We start from the raw sequence: 25,998 nt of genomic DNA on the forward strand, positions 1-25,998 counted from the left end.
AATTGGGATATTTAAAATAGGAATCACGTCAATTCGGAATAAGGGCAATTCAGAATTCGTGATTTTGAAAATCGTAATCGTAATTCGGCGTTTGTCGCTGTCGGAATTGTTATAGGCGGAATTATGTGGTTTGGAATTTAAAATGTCGGAATAATGGCAATTCGGAATTCGTGATTTCAAAAATCGTAATTGTTAAATTCGGTGTTTGTCACCATCGGAATTGTTATAATCGGAATCATGTGGTTCGGAATTTACAAAAATGATTTTTATCATTCGTAATTACGACAGTCGGAATTTTGATGGGTCGAGCATTTAAAAATCGGTGATTTCGGTGTTTTCTAAAGTAACTCAAGCATTTCCTCCCAAAAACCACCAATTCGATGTAGTGCAACTGTAGCCTAACCACGAGTTTGGCACTAAATATTCGCTAGCGTCTTCGTAACTTACTTTGTACACTAATATGCCAGTACGAGCGAGATGCATAAACAGTAAGTTACGCACACGATAGCGAAGATATCAATGTCAAACTCGTGGTGAGGCTACTCATGATGAAGACCACGGACGAAATGTGGAACTTCCCTCGTATGTGTATTATGATTTTTGATGTATGTAGTGTTGGAAACAACCAAAGAGACTGAGAGGTGAGGGGTAGGTGTGAGAGGTGAAGGTAGAGGGTATTAGTGTTTGGGGGGTTTGAGGTTGGGGGTTGAGGGGAGGTGAAGTTAAGGGATTGGGGGTTAGGGTTAGGAGTTAAGGGGTCTGGGGTTAGGGGCCGGAGAATGGCGGTTGAAGGGTTGGTGGTTTAGGGTCGAGGGGTTCAGTGATCAGGGGTTGATGTGCTGTGAGGTTGAGTGATCGGGGGGTTTGAGGGATTGGGTCAGTGGCGGGGCGGAGAATGGATTTAGTGACAGGAATGATTTCCCAGACGGACTCGAGGAAAATTCTGATTATTTAATAGTTTACGAATTTAGAGTTAAACATGATTATGTTTTTTATTCATGCGTCACGCTCTTAACAATGTCTTAAAACTAAAAATGGAAAAATAAAAACTTTTATAAAAAAAAAGATAAACCGACTTCAAAATGGATGAAATAAAATATTATCCTTTTTAGGGTTCCGTGTTTAAGTATATGCGTTACCAACTGATATGTTTGAAGTCGGTGCCAAGCCAAGTAGTAACAATACCAGTAAAAAGTAATCAGCTTTATGTCTATAAATCCCATTACAACTGTATAAATATTATAAACGTGAAAGTGATTCTGTCTGCCTCTTTGTTCCTTTTCAATGGCTAAACAACTGAACCGCTTTAGCTGAAATTTGGCATGAAGGTTCCTTGAATTGTTTTATATTTTGAATTGTAGTCTTCTGGATAAGTGACAGAAAATAACTCGGACCCAATCCCACACTTGCGTGGTATAGACTGTTCCAGAATTAGTAAGAAATGCTCTTTAAAAAATAAGACGACAAATAAACGCATTATATTTACACTAATGTGCCGACAAGCACGGTACGAACTGCGCCAAGAAGGTTCAACCGTGTGTTCTGTTCACCACCTCACCACACCTTAAATACCTACAGAAAGTTCGTTTATTGTCGTCGTGTAACGCTGCGTCTTACATAGGCGAACACTCGCGAACGCGAAGCAAAGCGACGAAGCGCGGCGCGGCCGGCCCAAGGCGTTCGCGTTCGCAACGAGATCGCCGACGTAGGACACTTCTATAGGTATCAAAGGATTAATTAAGGCGCCGTGCCGCGCCGCTTCGCGTTCGCGTGTTGTTCACCTACGTAGTACGGTGAGTTAGGCAATCCAACGTACATACTTACATAGCCGCATCCTTATCGAATTGCAGCAAAATCACTATGAATATATGGTTCAAAATTTGGCTTGGCACCGACTTCAAACATATCAGTTGGTAACGCATATACTTAAACAGGGAACCCTAAAAAGGATAATATTTTATTTCATCCTTTTTGAAGTCGGTTTATCTTTTTTTTAATAAAAGTTTTTATATATTATTATGTTTCTTGTAATATCATATATGCTCTAGATTGTTATTATAGAAGCCAGAAACCAGTAGCTATTGTCTTTTATTTTTGTGTTTTCGAAAATAAAAATTCTCACTACTTTAAGCCAAACCATTAAGTACTTACTTATAAATCTATTATATATATTTATAAATTAAAAATTAATATAAAATTGGTATATGTATGCCGCAGACGTTAATATTTATAGCTAAATAGACATGTTTTAAGAAGCTTTGTTACACAATATACCTATACATATAGATGTGTTCAAAATGTTTCTATATTAATGACAATTGAAAATATGTACTTCTAAATAATATTCTATTATTTTCTTATATACATTGCGCAAATACGCATTATAATAAAAAGTTTAATAGGTAATTTCCGAACATGTCGTGTCGACAGACGATATCGACGTTGTCGGGCAGCAGGCAGCAGGCAGCAGGCAACAGGCAGCAGGATAATAATCAGCATTTCATTTGTTCAACATATTATCATCTAATGCTTTGTTATGTAAGTAGTGGTATAATATCCAATGGTGTCGAAAATTGTGTTCAATTTTCGCCTATTTTCTTATACGTAACTTTAAATTAATCTTCCTTAAAATGTTCATGTAAAATGTTGCCAAGACGAGACCATATGGCTCTCACGGTCAAAAAGTTATCACATCTCTTGTGGAGCCAAGCTTCTAACTCCACACGCCTTAACTCTGCAAGCCTTCACAATCTCTACACCTTAGTCAAAATATGGAACGTGAAAGACTAAATAAAAATTTCGTCTTACGGGTAGGGTAGCATACTCATAGTCATAAAGTAATAGTAATTAGAAGGCACAGGACAGGTCATGTAAATTTGGCATATTAGATTATTTTAAACCGGGTCACTCACGTATTATTAAGTCGAATAGCTCGACAATACGTGAATAACCCGGTTTGAAATAATCTAATATGTTTGAGTCTCACGGGAGTTTTATAGTTAAATTTGGCATGTTTACCTATGGATATAAATAATATTGCTGAGATCATACTCATACCCGTTCCGTGCAGACAAATCGCCGTTTTTATTACCTACCTTCTACTTAAAGGCCTAACTAACGAACTAACAATAAGCGATAAAAGTTCACGCAAAAATATCTTTGTCGTGGTCAGATTAATCGAGTGGCGGTTATTTTTTATAATAAATATCGTATAAACAATAACTTAATAACTTAATCCCCTCCCCGTGCACACTCCGACCGCATCGTATTGGCTCAAATAAAATAGGCTGAGGGTGTATGAAAGAAACACGCGTATCCGTTCATACATCTGTCTCTTTCAATCAAGAAAACTCGTCGCCTACGAATGTATATCGATGTTTGAAGCATAAAAATTGACAGTTTTTTTGTTCAGTGTATTGCAAGGAGCACGGAGAAGCGGTCACACCGCTCCCGGCCACCGCAACGAAGGGTTGTCCCAAAAAGTGTACTGTTAAATAATACAATCATTCTTTACCGTTTTAATTATACGTGACCATCGTAAGTGAATCCAATGTTTACAAGTTTTTTATAGTGCCTTGTGTTTTTGACGAAATCCAAAACTGTGAGACAGGTATGATATGAAAAAAAATTAAATTGTTTTTTAGTAAATATATGTACTTTCTTTACCTCGTGCTCATTAGACTTAAATATACATGTATTTTTAGAAATATGAGAATTAAACGGTTTGGTTTTTTGGGTTCGGTTTTTTGAGTACCTAATATGTGGTATTTTATTCATGTATATAAAGAACATCAAATCAAAATTATCGCAAATCGATATAAGGTTTTAAGTATCTATATAAATAATAATATTAAGTCATCTACAGTCTTTAAGACTTGATTGACCATCGGAATTTAAATAAGATTTGTGCTTCAATATAACTGTACGTTACGTTACATTTGTACTATGTACATATTATACATATAGTCAACTCCATTTTAGGTACCTTTAATAGTTGCACGCTGCAATTAAGTTAACAACATGTACCTACTTATGTATAGGATGTATAGGCGACCGGAGGTATGTCTAAAGGAATATAGGTATTAGGTTTAATATGAAAACATTTTAATTTTTTTTTTTGTATTTTTTTTCGTCCATTAAAACGCGGGCCCCATTATTTGAAAACCACTATCGTTACCGTTTGAAGCCAAATAAGAGCGTCATATTTGTCGGGCAGTTATTATCTAATGAGACTCGCCAATAAGTATTACACATACTGTGTTTGCAGCGCGGCAGTTTGGTTTCATTATTACATATTAGCAAGAATGCCTCATCTCATCAGCAGAACGCAATCAAGCTTACGCTACAAAACATAACTAACGCTCACGGGAAAATATATTCTCACGCCAAAACACATGTCATCATCAATTATTGTACCTATACCCTACCGATAATATGTAGTATGTATGGTATTTGTTTTTATAGGTATGTGACTTTTTAACATATAAGTAATGCATAGTTTTACTAAATAAATACCTACGGTATTTAAAAAACCGGCCAAGTGCGAGTCGGAATCGCGCAACGAGGGTTCCGTACTTTTTTGTATTTGTTGTTATAGCGGCAAGAGAAATGCATCATCTGTGAAAATTTCAACTGTCTAGCTATCATGATTCATGAGATACTGCCTGGTGACAGACAGACAGACGGACAGACGGACGGCGGAGTCTTAGTAATAGGGTTCCGTTTTTACCCTTTGGGTACGGAACCCTAAAAATACGAATTTTTTAAATGACTACTTTTCGAAATGAACTTGCATTCATATTTCAAGGTGATTTTTATATACATGTATTTAGATAATGGTACATTGGACTTTGTTTGTCTTTCAAGTGTTTTATAAAATAATCTTAGTATAATACTTAACGTTTTGAATTAAATAGTTCGACATTCGCAGCGTATTAACTATTAAAATTTTATGAAAGTCTATATTTATGTTAATTAGTCAGTGCATTAAAAGCTAAACTTTTTATATTCTTGTGGTTTCACACAGTAAAATAAAAATGTACTTATGTATAGAAAATGAATACTTGGCCATGGACAATTCTGTTTTTTTTTTTAATAATGGGAGCTGGGGTGGGCAGTTGGGCTAGTTGGTAGAAGCGGCATGGCATCAGCGCGTTAGTAACGATGGTGTTGTTGCAGGCATGCTGAGCTGCGCGCCGCCCGCCGGCATGCCGCCCGCCCACGCCCCGCACGCGCATGCGCACGCGCAACCATGGGCTGCACTGCTGCAACCGCCTCCTATCGTGGTACGTAGCTTAATACACTCAATCTGAACCCTTATACTTTTGCCGTATTGATTAAATGTGTGACATATACTTAACAACTTTACACACAAAATCAATATGTTTGTTACAGAAATCTGAACCTATGGAAGATGGTAGTTTCTCGAAGGAACAGACGAGCGGTTTCTACTCTGACGGTTTCCACAGTGCGTCCCCTTCTTCAAGCAAGGATTCGAATGGGCACTCTCCTCGCAGTGTTGGCAGCGGCGGCGAACCGTTGCCGTTTTATGATAACATGCCTCTGAAAGCTAAAGCTAACCTCGGTATGCATTTAGAATCCTATCGTAGCGGAGTCCCCTACAGCTTACTTACGCCACCCGGTTTCGAAACCCGAAATGCTGAAGGACGTGATGCTTCGCCAGGATATTCGTCTCAATATTCGCCAAGAAGTCTCGCGCCCCCGATGCACGTGTCGTCGCCTCTAATGCGTGCCGACGCGACGCCGCCAAAATCTCCGCCCGAAACGCCGTCGTCTCCCGACAGAGAACAGGAGCATAAGTCATTCGAGCGTTTCCATGACTCCGGGTTCGACGGCGCGCCACAAGGCATAAAACATGACGGCGACGATGGCCGGGAAGGTTCAGGTTTAGAGGAAGATTTTGATGAAGAGCCTGGACTTCGGGTGCCCGCTGTAAACTCTCACGGAAAAGTTAAAACATTCAAATGTAAACAATGTGAGTTTGTTGCGGTAACCAAACTCAGTTTCTGGGAACATAGTAAAGAGCATATCAAACCAGAAAAAATGCTATGTTGCAGAAAATGTCCGTTTGTGACCGAGTACAAACATCATCTGGAATACCACATGAGAAACCACCTTGGTTCGAAACCTTTCCAATGCAGTCAATGTTCATATTCGTGCGTTAACAAGTCCATGCTCAATTCCCATCTCAAGTCACACTCGAATATATACCAGTACAGATGCGCTGATTGCAATTACGCTACCAAATATTGTCATTCTCTAAAACTACACTTGCGAAAGTATCAACACAATCCGGCTATGGTTTTAAACATGGACGGTACACCAAATCCTTTGCCAATAATTGACGTGTACGGAACTCGTCGGGGACCGAAGCAAAAACCGATGTCGAAAATGTTTGAACAACAAGCTACTCTAAACAACAATAATCAACCTCCCTGTGCTCCTCAGTCACATTCTTTATTCGGAGCCGCTCATTTTCCTGTTAATCTGCCTTATTTACCTCCTCTTCTACCTCATTCTTTCTTATTTCCACCGAATAACAACTACGAAACAAGAACGTCGCCCAAATCAGCAGGCATCTCGCCGACCGAAAAGCGGCCGACGTCGCCACGTCCTTCAATCTTGCATCAACGTCTGTCTTACGGGGAGTCAAATTTCGATATTCGAATGACAACCTCACCTGCCAGGTCTCCAGACGGTTTATCACAAACACCCACAATAGATCAAACCACCTCTACTTGTCAAAGTAACGACGCACTCGATCTCACTAATGCAAAAACAACCGAAAGTGAATCGCCGCCGCCAACTGAACAGCCAGCGCCCGTCACTCCTACCACGGCTTTGAAAAACAGGAGAAAGGGGCGCGCTTTCAAACTGCAGCCTGCGGCGCTGCGGCTGCAGCACGAGGACGAGCGCCGCGCCGCGCCGCCCTCCGACTCCGAGTCGGACGCCTCGACCGACGCGGCGCCCGCGTCCGCGCTTGCACCCGCACCCGCGTGTGCACCTGTCTACAGCTGCCACTACTGCGACATCACCTTCGGGGACCTCACAATGCACACTATCCACATGGGTTTTCATGGCTACAACGATCCCTTCATGTGCAACAAGTGCGGTGAGCGTAGCGCCGATCGTGTGGCATTTTTCATTCACTTAGGCCGCGCACAACACGCCTAAGAAATAGATTATTTTTTTCCTCCTAGTCCATGATTTCATGTAACACTTTTAGCGATTAGTATATTTCAAATTATATGTAAATTATTCTTAGTATTCTAATGAAGGTATTATGGGTTGTAAATCATAAAAAATGTGTATAATAAAACCAAAGATATGTAATATACTTACGGATTTAAAATAAGTCAACGTGTCGGAACATACATACAATTCTTATTTCTCATTATGGTACGACGATACAGAACAGCTGTACCTAATTATTGTACCACTCTTAACCTAATAAATGTTCCGTAAAATCTATGTAGGTATTAATGTGCTTGCAATGGTAGATAGATAGGTAGTAGGCAAAATGAAAGTTTAGTTGTGAACGTAAGTATTATAACTATACCTAAACGAACCGAGCATAGCTGTAGAGTTACGTAAAACCCCGTGTTTAAATATTTAGTTTAGATAGGGTATAGATTTGAATTCGAGTAGAATCTAGAGTGACCAATTTGTAAACAAGACTGTAATCTTGATTAAGTACAAAACGAAATAACATTATTTTCAACGTGCATGTTTTAGGCATTTACTTTAACTTACATTTAAATGTGTATGTACATACAATCGCGGTAAAGTTACCTATCAGACGCGCACAACTAGCGTTAGTAGTGATGCTCTGAAATACATGAGTGTAAATTATTTACCCCTGTACCTACCTAATTTAATATTAATAACTTAATTTAGCCGCATGTAGGGAAATCACCGTGACAAATTGTACCTATTTATATTAACCTAAAAAGAGATTATTTAATTTATTTATCCTCATTAAGTTTATCTCGTGTAGCTGCGTCTGCGTAATGTCCCGTTTTACATTGTATGACAGTGTTTTGCATTATATTCATTGTATATTATTGTAGCTTTCGCTTTAGATTCACTAATGACATGTAATTATGACTTGATAATAAATGGATAACTGTTGGTAGAACGCCCCGCGCCGCCTTTGGGCCTGACGAGCGACGAGGGGAATGGAGCGACAGCGGGCGCGGATGAGCCGCTATCAATCCTATACAGGGTGGCTAAAAAATAAGTGCATTCCCGTTGCCAGGAAGGTTTTGGGATTACACTGAGCAACTTTTACTATGGAACCAACCACGAAATCGCGAAAAAAAGAATTACCCTCCCATAGAAAATGGGCCACCCAAAATGTATGAAACAGCCAGTTTTTTTCTCTCGATTTTGGAGTTGGTCCCATAGTAAAAGTTGCTCAGTATAATCACAAAACCTTCCTGGCAACGGGAACGCGCTTATTTTTTAAGCCAACGTGTATAATAATATGTATGCGATCCACGCATTTTTTGTGTATATTTGACACGAATTTATTTGTTTTGTGTTGTATGGGAACTTTTGTATGTGTGCCGAAAATATGTATTAATAAAATAAAAATGTTTTGACGATGTTCTGGGTGTTATTATTGAATTAATAAAACTACAATTTATAGGTTTCAAATAGGTACTAGGATTAAAATAGTGTTATGACATTGCTTGTTACTTGATAAACATTGTGTATGCTATTTATTGCTATGCTAAGAAATAATACTCGTATTACTTAAGGGTGAAGGATCTCATACGTGTCAAGCTTTTTATGATAATTGTGATACCCAAGTATGACAAGAAGTGTGCATGTATGACAAAGCACTATGCGCTAGCGCGAATTGACTGCACGGTGTGGATAATGACGTAATTTACTTTTAATTTAAAAAAGGCGGCTCTTGGCGATTTTAAATTTCTATTTATGTGTGTAATACTTCATTTCAAGGCAAACAGTAGAAAAAAGATATTAAAGCAGTATTGTTCACTTAGGTAATAATCGTTTAGATGAAAAATGTTTTTCTGCGACTTCCGATCGATTGTAATCAAAATTACTACATATTATAATAGGTGTTATAATAAATGTGAATATTTTTTACTTAAGCCCAGTTGCACCAACCACACATAACTTCACACAGCAGAGATCTATGAAACTTTCATACAATAAAATGGCACGTATTTAACCGGTCAACTAATTAATCGGATTTCGGTAGCTTAAAAAAATAGAAATAGGTACTAAAATTAATACTTTGGCAACTAAAGCGGAGCATCAAATTATTCCAATATCAGTAGTATTTTAATGCCATTACAGCTTTGTTTATTTAGAGGCAAGTAACAATTATTTATTTGTCAACTGAATTAGTATATTGGAGACTATTTGTGAAGCACATTTTAACAAGAAAACGACTATCTATTAATTTAAAAATGAAGTTGTTTTAAAATATTTAGATAGCAAATTAAGGTAAATGCAAACTTAAAATTTGTATTTCGACCATCATTACTCGAGCTGTCATTTTAATATAAAAAAGGATCCTAAAAAAGTTATTGTGGTCGTATAAACATGGAACCTATGGGTAGATTATGTCGGTTATGTTTATGGAATAATAACGGAATGTTAAAGTGTGTACAAACATCACTTTTATAATTTAGTAGGCTACGACTAGTGCGCCAAGACAGTTCCAAGCGCGTGAGATACGTAGACTATTAGGTAGTCGAGTTCATAAATATGTAGGTACTTTTTTACTTTTTTTACAAAAATGACGATTGATTTCGTCTTTTTCTTACTGTATCAATTAAAGCGGGAAGGATAGTGTAAAAAAATCGGTAGTAATTTATTTATTTCTACAAAAAGACATAATAATATTTTACATATGCCATAAATGTAAACAGCTAGGTACGTGAAGTAGCACTTTTTGAGTAAGGAATTGTATTAAAAATCGATTTACCTACTTAATGAAATACCTATGCTCGAATTATCAAATTTAAAAAAATCGTATGATCATTCAAACTATATAACACCCAATAAACGAATTACCTACCTTCCTAAGATAAATTCTTAGGCCTTAGGTAATCTTAATAAATTGTAAGTACCTAATCGTAATAAACTATGGTCTAAATACCCAATTTTCAAAAGTGTAACGGTCGTTATGCCTGTACCTAATTAACGAATTACCTGAATTTAATATGTCATTTCGTATTTGTACGCTTGCTTGATCGCTTCGCTCTCTTGGTACTTACTTGAGTATTTAAGTCCCAGTTAATTCTTACATGCTCCTCCTCCTGGCCTCACTCACAATCACACCTAACGATCACGATAACCTAACCTAACCGGACTTCAAATTTTTTAAATTTCATATTACTCAGAAATATGAATATTTTAAATTTAGAGTAGGTACCTTAATAGATTTATGTGCGACGACGAGTGTGCCGAGGAGAAACGTGTTTAGATTTAAATTAAACTCGAATTATTACTTATGACCCGAACCAGGTGTCATAATAAAGTATGCTGGTCTTCTTCACTATGACCTTATGGCAGTCCACACTGGCTGTTAATACAAAGGCGTTATAATTATAGTATCGTGTGAAACAAACGATGTATTATTACAAAAAAATAAACCAATAGTCATTAAATTTAGCTGCTTCCGCAATTTAAATACTACCTGAAACGATGTGCTCTATAGGACTACTTAGGTGTAAACAACTATATGACAAGAAATATTAAAAATCATACGCTTTACAATAATAGATGCCAATTTATAATTTAGTCGCCAAACTATAATTTCAAGATCCCAATGTTTTTTTTGTAGCTTGAATTTGATGCCAGTTTTTTTAATAATATAATGCTTATATTAAGAGCTAATATAAATTTTTAGGCTCTAAAATATTAATGCACGGCCAAATTATATTATTATATGCCCAATGAAAGTTCCTGTTTAACTTGGTCCAACCGACCCTTAATTAGTAATCACGCTAAAACGGCTTAGTGGATTTCATTGAAATTTAGCACACCTATATTAATAGCAATTAGTTAATGTCCTTTGTTATTAAGTATATTTTTTCACCACACCAGCTGGTAAAGGCTCTCTTGACACTTCAAAAACTGATGAGAAAGTTGCATTTTATCCACAAGAGTGGCAATAACATGCAAATGTTGAGTTGTTTCCTCATTTCGGCGGTGGAATTGACTTTTAAGTGATGATTTAGAAAGATAAATAAGTAGTTAATAGCATTAATTTGGATTTGATTTGTAATGTTTTAGAGTTAGTATTTTCCTCGGTGTGGTGAAAAGTTTTGCTTCATTCAGTGGCAAAGTTTGTTTAACTCTCGTGCCTTGAAACACTCGCAACGCTCACGATTCCGTTTTCGAACCACTCGCTACGATCGTAGTTCAATTTGAGAATCTTTCGCTTGCTCCGTTATCAATATTAGCACGAGGGGTTAAACAACAAGGTTGCCCCCTTGTAAAAACAAATAATTTTTCCAGGCTAAGTTGAAGTAGAGGTCAAAAGCTAGATTTTAATAAAAGAAACTCGTTGTGTCTATACATACATTTATAACCACAAAAGTTGGCTGATTGTACATAAATAAGAACTAAATCTATTTTAAACCTCTAGTTATACATACTAAAAATGTGTTCAACGATCACACGATATTGCGCTTGCTTGTCACATACTCGTAGGGTAAAGGCACCAGTAGTCAGCCTTTTTACGAAATTTCTATGCTCAAGATCGTTTCATTTGCTTACTAATTAACCTATAAGAATTAATCAAGTTTTTACTGTTCAAGAATTTTATATAGTTTAAGTTTTGTAAAGAATAAAACGTTTTTAAAAGTTGCTTTTGGAAATATTTCATTAAATATAATGAAAGTGCGTTTTTGCCAGTAATCCGCCCCCTGTGTACCAATAGACAGCTTTTAAGTACCCAGTGCCCAGCCATCCCATTTTAACGGCTGATTAGTGGGTTCTGTCTGAGCTGACTATTGGATTTCGTACAATAAAGTAGTTCCCAATAGCAAAGATAGATATAACTCCGTAATAGATGGATACAGTCTAAGGAAAAAACGTGCCTCGAAAATCAAGAAAATTTGATTCTCGTTCAGAGGGCGCTACTAGCTTTGGCCTACTGTCGTATAGATGGCGTTGACGGTTTCGTTTGTTATTTAACAATTTTAACGCATATCAGTGAAAGAACATGGGTCAAAATCATAAAAATAATTAATGCAAATAAAAAAAATCATTTATCCATATTTAAATACATTTTATCGTATTTTTATAAATCTTCATTTTTAGTTTTAAAGTGTGTCGACAGATGGCAGTGAATTTACTGGGGTTACAAAATTTACTATGACAGTACCGCTCTAGTATAAGTTACACTATGCCAATAGTCAGCCGCCTTAAAAATGTTACTTTTATGTGGATTTATATTTATTTTTCACTTTTTTAGATAGAATAAGTATTAATCATGTGATGCAGTCCACATTCTTTTAACAAGATATCATAATGCGGCTGTTAACGACTTATCAAAATACCATATGACACTCCAAAACCAGTAACTGTCAACCAATTTTTTTTGTCACACACACTTTTATTGCTGACTGTACTTCTTCTCGTTTGCACGTCTATCGAGTACTTCTTGAGACCTTTATAATGAGCCTAAAATTGATGTGTTTGTTGAATTGAATTTACTAGTAGATCTCCCACTCCAAGCTCCCAGTCATATCTCACGGCGGCGTCTTCTACAACATCCTCCGGAGAGCAAGACCTAGTTTCTAACGTTCGGTTGGCAGAAATTCGCAAATTGCGGAAATATTTCTCTTTTACTCCAATGAAGGCGGAATTGGAGTGACAGAGAGATGCCCGAAATTTGTGAACTTCGAATTTTGGGGTTACTTAGTCCAGTTACTTTGCAGGAGTAATCTGCATGTGAAACAAACGTTGGGTTTAGTGCACAAACCTATCACTCTTTGATTCCTTGCCCCCTGGCATCAGTGGACGCTCTCAATAGTAAACACGTAAAACATTTGCAAAAAAATACGATCACTCTATTCTTAGCCATAATAGGCCTATCGATTTATTTGCATTGGGTATCCTCAATGCTATCTCTTGGATTCGTTCTTCATTTTTATTTATTAAAAAATAATACGCCGATATTTCTGTTGATACTAAGTGACACGTAAACAATGTCATGCTAAACACTCATAGTCACAGAACTGGATTTGAGTTTTACAGTCAAATTAGATGTTTAAGTCTCGCAACGTCGCAATCATAAAGGTATTTCATACTGGAGATTACAACATTTTTACACAAAAATGGAAATATCTCTAAAACCGAGCCTAATTTAGCAGACGTTAATTAACATTTCTAACTTTAAATATAGTCAGGAATACGCTGTTTAAATTTTTCCCCTTCCTCATGGGCACCCTATATACAAAGGTAGGTATATACTCAGTGAAGCTAAATAAAAGTGTGTAAAAATGGCGCATATCACATGATCCTTCATGTCAGAAAACAGCACTTCTTTGAAGTAGTGTTGTGGCTTATGCTAGACAATTCTTTTAAAAATTAAACTATTTTTCAGTTAATAGTTTATCAATTTATAATATCACCTACTTTTCACATGAAAATTAGAAAAGGTTTGATAAATTACAGCCAAAAATAAGCAAGAAAGGCTGACCACTGGTGCATGGCTGAGCACTGGTGCCTTTACCCTACTCGTACATATGATACATTCTTACATGCCAGCAGATACCTGCGAATAGCCTTAGTTTTCGTGTAGAAAGATATAACAATAGATTATAGAATAGGTACGCCGAGTCGCTATTTTCTAAAAATAACCTATTCTTTTGTTTCAATACATGATTGTTATTTATGAAGTGGCTATTTTTTACCAAACAATACAATTTTATGTCACCGTTACGGGTAAAAACTTCATATGAATATTCATAAAACCTGCGATGGGCTAAATGGTGTTTCAAAATAAGTGAAGTGTTTCGTTTGAAAATGCGCGACGCGTCGGTCGGTGAGCTCGAGTCGCTTTTACCGAGGTAGGTACCTGCGATTGCTACGAGTAAAGTCTCACAAAGTCTTATTTTTGCGTAGGTTCACTTTTCTATTAAGAAGATGCGCTAATATTTTTTATTGATGGACCTTATCTAATGGTCGCCGTTGCTTGCTTGCTAAATTATGACCAGACATCGAGCTAAATTCAAACATTATGTACGACGAGTAGGTATGTGAGACTCAACCCCCTGTTCAGTAGATGATCCAAGGTAGGTCAAAAATATTTGCAGCCGATAGGTACTTAACCAAGACTTTTTCACAAAAAACGTAAAGGTCAACATCATCTTCATAGCGTTTGTCCCGGCTGTTTTGCTACGGCTCATGAGAGCCTGATGGAGCCTCAAACCGTGAAGGTCTACTCTAATCTACTGTACCTAGCTGTACCTCTGTCTTCATGTATTATTTGTGTTTCCATGTACAATTATTCTGAGGTTGTGCAATAAAGAGGATTTGTATTGTATGTCATGATGAAATTAATATCAAGTAATCAGGTTTGCTATTCCTTATAGCTGTGTTAAAATGTGATGTGCCATAAACTTCTAAATGACGATTGCAATAAACCAGTTAAATTCGTAATAATATGGTATTTGACAACATTAAAAATATATAACGAATTCCTGTCATCCTGAAAGATAATAAACTAATAATAGTTATTTGTTATACAAGGGTGCAAAGTTGTATTTTACCCGCGAGTGTGGAATTGAAACACGAGCAAGTGAAAGGATTCTATAGTTGAACCACGAGCGAAGCGAGTGCTTCTAAACTAGAATCCTGAGCGTAGCGAGTGTTTTAACACACGAGAAGTAAAATAAATTTGCACCCGTGTGTAACACAAAACTTTTCCCCTCACTATAGCGAGGAAAGTGCAACATCCACAGGCGTTAGATCATCTTCATCAACTGGAATCACTCATTTTTTAACAATATTATAACAAATAATTTTTAAGAAAAAAAACCGACTTCAATGGGAGATGCCGCTGAAAGTTTACTTATTGTTGATGGTGCACTCTTAGATTCCAGACAATGAAATCCATCTTTTGACTAATTTTGCCTATTTGCCTAATTATTATAATATTGCCTAATAATGTAGAAAATGAGGTAAAACCAACCACTTTTCTAGTAGCATTTCGTTTTTGTAAGGGTCGCAGTTCTAACCTAACCTAACCTAACCTACTTATCTGATAGCATTTCGTTTCTGTAAGGGTCACAGTTCTAACCTAACCTAACCCACTTTTCTAGTAGCATTTCCGGGTCCGGGTCTGGGTCCGGATCCGAGTCCGGGTCCGTGTCCGGCTGTCCGGGTCCAAGTTTTGGTCAGAGTTCGGTCCGGGTCCGGATCCGAGTTGGGGTCCATGTCCAGACCCGGGTCCGGGTCCGAGTCCGGGTCCAAGTTTGGGTCTGGGTCCATAAGGAAGAGAACAAATCGCCAAACGTGAACTATGTGTCATTGAAGAGTTCCATTCTGATCATCATCAGCAGTTCCACTTAATCAAATTTCACTTTTTTAAATGTAAATGCTGGATTTGTTGATGAAAATACAAAAATCACAATATGTATGCCTTTCACATTTGAGGAGTTCCCTCGATTCCTCATGGATCCCATCATCAGAACTCGAGCTTGACAAAAATGTTTCTTGAAAACCTAACTTGCTTAACAAACATAACGAAGAGGACAAATCGCCTAACGTGAACTATGCGTCATTGAAGAGTTCCGTTCTGATCATCATCAGCAGTTCCACTTCATCAAATGTCACTTTTTTAAATGTAAGTGCTTGATTTGTTGATGAAAATACTAAAATCACTATATTTAAGCCCTTAACATTTGAGGAGTTCCCTCGATTCCTCATGGATCCCATCATCAGAACTGCGTTTTGACAAAAACGGGACCAATCTGTATGTATATACTTACAATCAAAAAAAGAATTTTCAAAATCGGTCCAGAAATGACGGAGTTATGGAGTAACAAACATTAAAAAAAAACACAACCGAATTGATAACCTCCTCCTTTTGAAATCTTGAAGTCGGTTAAAAACTGGAAATTCTGTACTTTTACGTGAGAAGTTTTTAAGTAAAATTTTTGTTGACAATGTTGACATTTCTGACGTATGAAATGTCAATGATGCGTTTTGAAATTGCATCGACTTAACTTGTGCGTTTAGAATTATATTTAACATAATTATTAAAAAACAAACGTTTATTATGGAATTTTAAGGTTTGTGACTTAAAATCATTAAATAAAGCTAAATCTGGTGTTTTTTATTAGATTCTCAAACCATTTATTTAATGATAATTAATTAGTTTTTCGAAAATAAACGAAAGAAAATTTAATATTTTTTGAAATTTCATCAGGGACGTGAACGCTCTGTGATTGGTCAACGCTCGGATGACGTGACACGCGGGTAAACATTCTTGATTGCCTTGAGTGTTTTAACTGTTTTATTTGTATTTAGTTAATTTTAGTTATTGTTCCACAGTTTTCTTATATATTAGCACAATATTCATAAGAATCTCAAAATGGAGCCGAAATATGTGAAAGCTGATATCGGCAACCTACCAGACATAGACGCATTAATGGTTGCACTTTTCTTTAAAGATAATCCGGATGCTGCGGAACTTAGAAATGTAAAAACACCTGTGTGAGTATACGTAGAAATTGTTTATTTACGAACATTTCGATTTCGATGATACGAATACGACGACGATATATATGCGATATATATACTGCACTTTAGTTTGAAAGAAAAAGTATGCTACTAACTACCTACTAATGCTGAAAGAGCTATGTTATGAGGTTATGTAGTAATACATTAAATACCTAGATCTTGTTTCGTTAAATACAACAAAATCCGCTGCTTTAACTACCATATTTATTTACAGTTAAATATTACTTACATCGAAGTGGTCTTCACACATAAAAACATTTGTATGCGCTAAAATGCTCTTTGGGTCTCCTCGCGCTAGTTTTAAACACATTTTTCTTTTTTTGGGATTCGTTGGAACGGAAACAAACAATTTGTCTGGATTTTTTATAGTCGTACTTGAACATTGCGGCACTATACACCATTTATATACCATTTAACAGTGAAATAATCAATTCAATGCACATAAACCATAAGATTTACTAAGGTCATTGACTGAGTCTACTCGCGTGTGACGTCACACGTGTCACGTGATTAACCCCTTTGCAAAAACAGCGTTTAAGGCGCGTTCAAAATAAATAAACTTTAACATTGTTTTTTTATATTTAATACAGTAAATTTCACGGAAATATCAATGTAGTGTAATTATTAAGTCATAAACAATCAATTAAAACCATTTTCAAAAATTTGTCAAATAGCCTATTATCACTAAAATTTTATTGGTCCTACGAACTTATAAGGATTTTACTAGTTCTTGGTTGAGTTAGTTACCAACGTTCGTCAAAAGGTTGGCAGCACGTTAGTAACGCTTTGATTTGAATACTATACGGCCGCTTTGCAGGATATATTTTACCACCCACAAGGGAATCATAATTTTCTTCGACAAAGAAAGTAAAGTAAAGGAAATTGTCAAGTTAAGATTACTGACCAATGGCCATTTAGTATGTATCCCATTCCGACACACCTGCAGATATTATTGGCCTTAATCAAATTCTAAAGAATAAATAATAAAATTTGTTTATTAAACAGTGTAGATAGTCACAATATCGTTATCCGTTTCCACAGAGCACTGACTAAGCGTAAGCAATTGACGCCTGACCCAAATCCAGCGGATGTTGCAGTTTTCACGTAAATAGATGGCAAATAAAAAACGTTTCAAAAGAATTCGGAGTAACTGAATAAGAAGTACTTGGAACAGTGACATCCGAGGAGAAGTTGTTCGTGTATTTTAGGTTAGGTGTTAGGCAATAAGATGCCTATAGTATACCTACATAAGTACTATGTATATTCGAGAATTCTACCAGTCGTGGGCGCGTATTTCATGAGATCGCAGTCATCTTAATGTTTATACCTACCTCATTTCTGCTCTGGATATTATTGAAAATGAAAATATTTTCACACAATTGAATGTATATCAACCACTACTATACCCCTTCGTCTGATTTATTTCGAATTGGTATTTATTATAAGAGAAGCTATATAAAAAATTGTATGGAATTTATAATAATTATATTAATCAAAAATCGAATAAAATACATCAATCATCGAATTTAAACTGTTGTGAGACATACTAACATTAAATCATTTTACGGTTCGGTTCGGTTCATGTCGCGCGAGTGACTAAAACAAATGAGTCTAAACCGTAAAATAATTTAATTTTAAAATACATCAAATTATGTAATAATATTTTCCAGAAATGTCAATGTCCAGAGAGGAAAATGGGGACTACGTTTATATGGAGAAGCAGTCACCCCACTCGTCCCCTTCCTCTTAAGCAGACCAATGCCTTCAATAGCCAGTCCAGTGTAGTTTTGACAGTTTAGTTGTTTGAGGACTACATCAATTCAATCGTTGACTTTGTATTTTAAGAGGATACACTACACCGTTGCCGCGCGAAATCGCCTTTTCATACAAACGTGGACAAATGATATTAATCCTCCTCTGGATATTAACATTATTAAAAATATTTTGACAGTTTGTCGTATATCAACTACAGCTATGCCCCTATGTTTGTTTTTTTGGAATCTTTAATTATAAGTTAGGAGCATTTTAAAATTTGTATGAAATCTGTTTTTCGCTCCAAATTTTTTCAAAAATAAAAAAGTCAAACATATATTATAGCTATGGTTAATATACATCAAAATATGCTAGTAAACCGCTAAAACGCACTTTCATTCTTGTCTTTAAATAAACTCTTAAAATAAACCTAAAAATTATAGTCTGAACACTACTGCCCGCCCTCAGAAGAATGTCAAACACGTATTCGAGTAATATATGAATCGGTACCTCATCGAATAATGCACACTTTTTTTGTCGGGATCGTGCGCGCGCAGGTGGTTACTTGGTTGGTACGCAAAAAACTCGGGGACCTGCGTAAAATGCGATTTCCCCGCACAAAAACCACAAAGTTAACCAGACACTTATATTTTAAGTAAATCTTATGTAGTTACATTGTATGTATTTAAATTGTATCTATATTCGTATAATTGTATCTATAGTTATCAATCACTTAAACTAGTAAGGCTAATTAGATTGTTTTCTTACCTTTATCTGGTTAAACTAAATATAGAATCAAATAACCTAACTGGTAATAATATTGACACTATACAATTTAGATAAAGATTTCTATAATAAAATGTGTTAATGCTATACATTTTAAAACTATTAACGTCGACACGGTTGAATTACTGCGAAGAATTCCTTAAAAAACAGTCAAATATCAATTAATAGATTCTGTGAAACCTTTTCAGACGTTTAGTTATTAATTGTCGATATATGTATTACAAAAACGGCGCCTACACGTTTTTTAAACATCCGTCAACGATCAATGGCTAATTTGTGATTTTTCACACACACCCAGCTATTAAGAATTAAATTAAATTTAAAATATAATAATGGCACCATGTTAAAAAAATATGTTTTCACAGTTAAGAGAATTTATAGTTTAGATATTATTAGATCTACCGTCTAATGGTTATCTATTCTAAACATTAGATCTCATTGAACTTTATCTATACCGAATACATTTATTGTATATAGGCAATATAATATATTGGTAGATAGATACCTATCTCTCGAGTCTCGTGTTTACCTATTTTAATAATATTTTAAGCTCTGTATTGAATAGTTTTATTTTACTGTATCAATTAATCATAACAGGTATAGGAAAGTTGTTAAAAAATATTTTTGATATGAGATTGGCTGGCATCCACTGTAGAATATTGAAGTAATTGTAGCGTGTTCCGAGCGGACGCGGACGGCCAGCGGCCAGTCGGCCACCCGCCACCCGTAGGTCCCGTAGCCCGCAGATCTCTGAATAAATGAAACCCGACCAAAGTTGATAAGAGGCGGGGTTCAACTCAGGCGGCAGCGGCACGCTCCACTATACATATGATTTTTTTTCTAAACCTGCTCTTTTTTCTCGGTCAGGACAGCTGTTGTTTGATGACCACTCATAGTGTTCAGTTTTTTCATTCCACTATTCGGTCACGTTGCTAAACGAAACCACGGTAGAAAAGATTTTATGCCATTCAAGTAGCAGATGGTAACAGTAACAGCCCAATTATCCATTTCAGTTTGCAGAAGTCAGCAGTGATAATATAAATAAAGTTACGTAGCTTAGGTCAGTTTAGTTACAACGTTATTTTTATTAGTATTGTAATTACATATTTTTAAGATGCCTTCGTGGATTTGCATGCTGTTGTACACAGCTGAAAAGGTGAAACAAACCACTGGTTACTTACATTAAGACCTGTAAACGTGACCCTTTTTTTGCAAATAAAAATTATTGTATAGTATTGTACAAAATTATTATTGGTATCAACTTGGTGGACAGTTGGGAATAACCCGAAATTTCATTAATTTCATTCTTAATTCATTTATCATATAAATGTTATCTATTTACATGTATGATCGTTTACATATAAATATATTATATATTGTTCTTTTTTTAAAACGACAACGACACATTCTTCCCGTGCCTGTGTGCGATACGAATTACGTCTGCAGTATTTTCCATATGTGTTTAATTAAAAGCACGTAGAGATTATCTGGCACTAACAATTTATTCTAAGCCATGCTGTTATCAGTTAATAGGCTTCTCAATAGGTACCTAATACATAGAAAGGAAGAATTCGACTTCACATTTATTTTATCATCAGTACCTATCCTAACAATAATTGGACCATTAAGGGGACAAACTTTTTAATATTATAAATGAAATAAATATCTATAGATGGGTTATTGGTAGGGTTCCGTAGTCAACTAGGAATAGTTTCGCCATGTCCGTCTGTTTCTCTGTCTGTCCGTCGGGCAAAGTGATAAATTTATTACTTTGGCCTATCCATATTAATAATGCCCGACGGCCCGTGGTCCATTTGATAAATCAAGGTTTGAGATCACTTGGACCGAGCAGTATGTATACTTCCTTACTTCTAGCCGGGCAACGTGATAAATTTGGTCGCGCCGTGGTGGAAGCAGTTTATTTCTACAAATACAGTACAACGTACAACGTAGTTTAGTTTACAAATAATACAAAAGGTAATCACGGTCTATATCCCGGTCAATATAAGTCCAGTTTATTTCTGTGGGGGGTGGTAGTTCTAATCTAACCTAAACCAATCTTCTGTAAGCAGTTCCTTTATGTGCTAGGTTGCAGTTCTAAGTTTCATTACATTGCCCAAGGTACGTCATTATTCATACTGACCGGTCAAAGTTTTAATTACATTGCCCACTTGATGCGGGCATTGTGTATTATTCACAGTGACCAGACTTATCAAGTTGCCCATAACATATACATACACATTGGTCCCGTTTTTGTTAAAACCCAGTTTCGATGAAGGAATCTATGAGAAATCGAGGGAACGGAACTCCTCAAATCTTAACCGGACCCGGATCCGAACCTGGACCTGAACCCGCACCTGAACCTAGATCTGGACCTGGACCTAGACCTGGACTTATCTAGAAAACAAGCATTTGCATTTAGATTTAGATTTGAAATGGAACTGCTCAGGAAGACCAGAACTCTCCTCTCCTGAGAAGACTCCCGTACGACAATATATAGTAGCTTATGCAACTGATACATAATGAGCGGCTTTAAAACACGAGTGTGGTAATCATACGTATTTGTATACAGGGGTGCTAATCTAATAGTTTAACTGACCGTACAGGTCAAGGGATTTAATGTCAGTACCATTTCGTACCTTGTCACAGTGACAATATTATGAGGTCAATAGCGACTTTTATATTAATTGTTACTGTGACAAGGTGCGAAATCTTACGGAAATTAAATGATTTGACTGTACATGATACTTCCCGTTCTCGTTCAAGGCAGTGTATTGTGAAGGACGGGTACTTAACTACGGAACTCTACATTGAGCATGACCCGACATGCTCTTGGCCATTTTTTTAAGTCTGATCGGTCGGCACAAATAATCGGGATAAACGCACCCTTTCCTAACTTTTGAAAACATATTAAGGCCACCGGATTAGTAGGCAGAAATTGTTTTATCTTGTTTTATCTAAACATTAAACTAAGTATTAATTAATTAAAATGACAATAGTCCGATGAGGAATAGTCAATAGCCGAGTAGTTGGGCATACAAACACGTTCCGAGTAACGAGTGTGACAATATCAGTCACGCAATCGACACCACCACCTGTAGCTTAAACTTAGGTAAGGATACAACATTTCTTAATCCGATTTAAAATCTGAAACATCACCCCATTTGATGTCGGTAGCGATAGACAAATCTCCTCGTCTTGTTCAATCGTTTAGTTTCTTGCTCGAGCGTTATGGTTACACGTCGAAAATTATGCGCTTGATCAATTGATCACAGTAACCACAGACCACAGAGGGTTTTTTTTTTCAACCCTCCAAGCTGAATACTCTACAACTTGTCTATTCGAAGTCACGAGAAAACACGGCGAAATCATACATTTACAGGGTGGACAGTGGACACCGTAGTAAAAATTCTTAATTCATCTGGCACAATATAGACTTGAAAAAACACCATTTATACACCTCACTTGTGTGAATTCTTAGGTAGGTACAGTTTTCACATGTTACGAGTGGCGTGCGCGTAGTGTACTCGTACGGATGTACCTTTCGCCGGTTGTTTTTATTTTCCCACGAGTAAATTTTTGTCTGAAGGTTCCTATTACCTATTAGGTATACTTACCTACTCTGTATTGACGGAAATTGAAACAAGCATTACTTATACGCAGCCTCTTCTACTGTTGGTTGTTAGTGAAACGGTTCCTAATGAATGTTTCACATTCGGTTCTCATAATGTTACATACCAAAAAAAATGGATAAGTAAAAGCAAAGCGGTATTTATTTGTTGTTTACACAGTCGCGATTTATTAACATGCTGATACGGATCCATCTAGAAAATTCGCCATTTCATGGAATTTTAACGTATCTTTATAATATTATACATACGTTTTAGATACAATAGGCACTAGTATCTATAGGTACTGAATATAGTTGTAAAATAATAATAACAATAAACCCAATACTTCCGTCGGGCTCGGGCCTATGAAAACGAAATAAGTAGTTTACGGGTAGGGTATATAATAGACATATGCCTTTACAAAGATCCAACTTCTGCAACATTTGCAATTATTATTTTAAGATGAATCCCTGTCAAGCAAATGTCAGGATTATTTATTTAAAAGAAAGTTTTTATTGTAAAAAATATGGAAAGGAAATGCAAAAACGCAAGTGGGTACCTGCACTGTCCCTTTACAGCCACATGCACATTCCTTTTTCAAATGTTATCCCAGATATTACCTTGTCAAAAAAATACCTTGGGCGAGTTATGCATCTTTAAGCAAAAACGTTATAATAATAACGATTGCAAACTCTTTGTTCAGTTATTTATTGAAATAGATTTGAATAAAAAAGGTGCCCAAATCATACTTTCACCCTTTTGTAGATGTCCCATGAATCTTCAAGACGTTCGTTCGTGAGAATAGTTCACAATACACATTGGGGTTATATACGTATTTTGGTAAATTTAGTTCAGAATAAAACAATAAGTAATTAAATTAATTACGTTTTGTCATTGTTATATTATAACGTGTAATTTTTTTCTGTTGCTGGAAAGTAGACAAAATGCTGATAAAAATAACTATCTAGATATTGAATAAATTAAGTACGATTATATACCTAACACTATTGTTAGACAGGTGCCCTGTTTATCAAAAGCTTGTAGCTTGTAATACAAGTGGAAGTCCCTTTCTAACAAAAGCTGTCAAAAAGTGAGTTCCGCTTGTATTACAAGCTACAAGCTTTTGATAAACAGGGCACAGGTGGGCCCAGTAATTAATAATTAAGACTTATAAAATAAATCTTATAATGTTCTCTTCAAACGATAATACATACTTTTAAAACTTATGAAGTTTTTAAACTTCCTATTTTTCATACAAATTAATTATTAGGTTCAATGTACCTACACTATCATCATATGTTGTAATTGACGTTGTTTGTCACGCTTTAAACATATCTACTAGAGTTCGCAATACCTACCTACATTCTACATTGCTTCCTACAACGAACTTTGATGTGTACTAAAAATGAAAATACAAGTTATTATTTGTATGTTTTTCCCATCACGGAACAATGGTGTTCCGGACCTTTGAGAGACGTGCGCGGAACCGAAGCCAACACGTAGAGGCCCTTTTGACACGAAATAAAATGAAAATTTAAATGTAAGGGGTGTACCCTTACAGGAGCGGATGGGACGTCATAGTACGCACGCAGAGGCAGCACCCCACCCGCCAGGGTGTAAGGACTACTGACAGTTATCAGGAATCTAAAATGAACTAGTTTATTCGGTGAAAGCGATGGACTAAGTACTGAACTATGAAATAAGAAACCGGACGCCTGCCAATAAAACGGCATGCAATTTTATTTCGGGCAGACGGTGACAAGTTATTTATTATTAAAAGTCGATGAACAAATGTTGGTCAGTTTGAGGAGTACGGCCTACAGTTTAATTTATTGCTCGTGTTACAGGACCACCCCACCCAGTATAAGTAAAGTAAAGTATTATAGTTTTACCTTAGGCAAAAACTTTAGAGATTATTTCATGAAATAAATAGGTAGCCCAATATTAATATTTTGCCAATGCACTTGACTAGTGATATACCTATAATTGGCACTTATTTTAGGGTTCCGTAGTTCTAGAAACTCTTATAGATTCGCGTATTACGTAACTATACCTTTTTGCATGTCATGTACATGTAAAAGTACTTACATCCATGTTACTTTACTAATAGCCCTCGATCAAGGCAGCCGATTGGGACGGACGGGTAACTACGAAACCCTACTCTGAGCACGGCCCGACATGTTCTTGGCCGGTTTATTTTTATTTTTTGTACTTAATGTCATATTTTGTACCTTAATAAAGAAATGTAGAAATAAGTAAATGTAGATTTCTTTGTATAGGTAAGTAAGTACCTAACATTTGACCATTAACATTTTATATATTTATGAACTGATTATTCATTGCATACTAAACGCAAATAATTCTGAATGTCGTTGACGACTTCGAATGACATTCGTCGTCGTAATTACCTACCAAAAGTATTTAACCAACATTTGACCCATAATTAACAAAATTCACCCATGAATTTTGAAGTTTAGAAAGCGAATGAGTACCTCTTGCCATTCATATTTAATTCGTTAGTAATAAATAAAACCCACACAAAAACAGAGGCAGGATTTCACAGCGCTGAATAGATTTATTTGTAGAATCACTATTGTCATGTGGGTTGTATTTTCTTTTAATTTACATTTTGTTTTTGCCCTTTTTTTAAAACAATATAAACAATTGCTTTAGGTACATAAAAAGTGCCCGCCGATGGCAATAATGCCAAAGTTTACATTGTATATGCAAATATCTATCTGTATTCAGCGAGAACAATGCGCGGCGTCCGACTGTGCTGACGGTCATAAAAAGCTTAGAAAATCGCCAAATAGATTGTTCCAAATATTACCGGCTAACGGCACTTCCACGCGGCCGCATTAAAAAAGGGTTGCCCGTCACAGACTGTCAAAGGCGGCCGGTTCTTGCCAGCCAAATCCCTTTAACTTGATTAATAGACAATGGCGTTAAGATTCGGTGTATTGTGTACTGTAGTTTGTCTTCGTTTACATAATAAGAGAATAACGGAAAATGGCGTAGGGCCGAATAACTTAAATTAGCCGACAAAGCGTGTTATTAAAATTAGAGATAACCTAATGTGTATTTGCTA

At 36.2% G+C, this 25,998-nt stretch overlaps 1 protein-coding gene and 1 long non-coding RNA gene across 3 annotated transcripts in view; one reads left to right on the top strand and one right to left on the bottom strand.

The window, feature by feature from the left end:
* Positions 1–25,998, bottom strand: part of LOC134754984 (uncharacterized) — a 261,683-nt gene that overhangs the window by 231,774 nt on the left and 3,911 nt on the right. The window lies entirely within an intron of this gene.
* Positions 3,424–8,627, top strand: LOC134755142 (protein hunchback). Of its 2 annotated transcripts, none has more exons than XM_063691620.1 (3): positions 3,424–3,610; positions 5,179–5,285; positions 5,395–8,627. In XM_063691620.1, exons 2-3 carry the CDS (start codon positions 5,181–5,183, stop codon positions 7,192–7,194), a joined length of 1,905 nt encoding a protein of 634 aa, XP_063547690.1. In that variant the 5' UTR covers positions 3,424–3,610; positions 5,179–5,180; the 3' UTR covers positions 7,195–8,627. The 2 variants fall into 2 exon arrangements, with proteins under 2 accessions (XP_063547690.1, XP_063547691.1); XM_063691621.1 differs by having other exon boundaries at positions 3,438–3,537.

This window comes from Cydia strobilella, chromosome Z (genome assembly GCF_947568885.1).
Source record: "Cydia strobilella chromosome Z, ilCydStro3.1, whole genome shotgun sequence".
NCBI classification, from domain to species: domain Eukaryota; kingdom Metazoa; phylum Arthropoda; class Insecta; order Lepidoptera; family Tortricidae; genus Cydia; species Cydia strobilella.

Bases quoted from the DNA above. Each gene is read 5' to 3' on its own strand.
- LOC134755142 (XM_063691620.1), top strand. From the start codon at position 5,181: ATGCTGAGCTGCGCGCCGCCCGCCGGCATGCCGCCCGCCCACGCCCCG. The intron at 5,286-5,394 runs GTACGTAGCTTA...TGTTTGTTACAG, and splicing joins TGCAACCGCCTCCTATCGTG to AAATCTGAACCTATGGAAGA.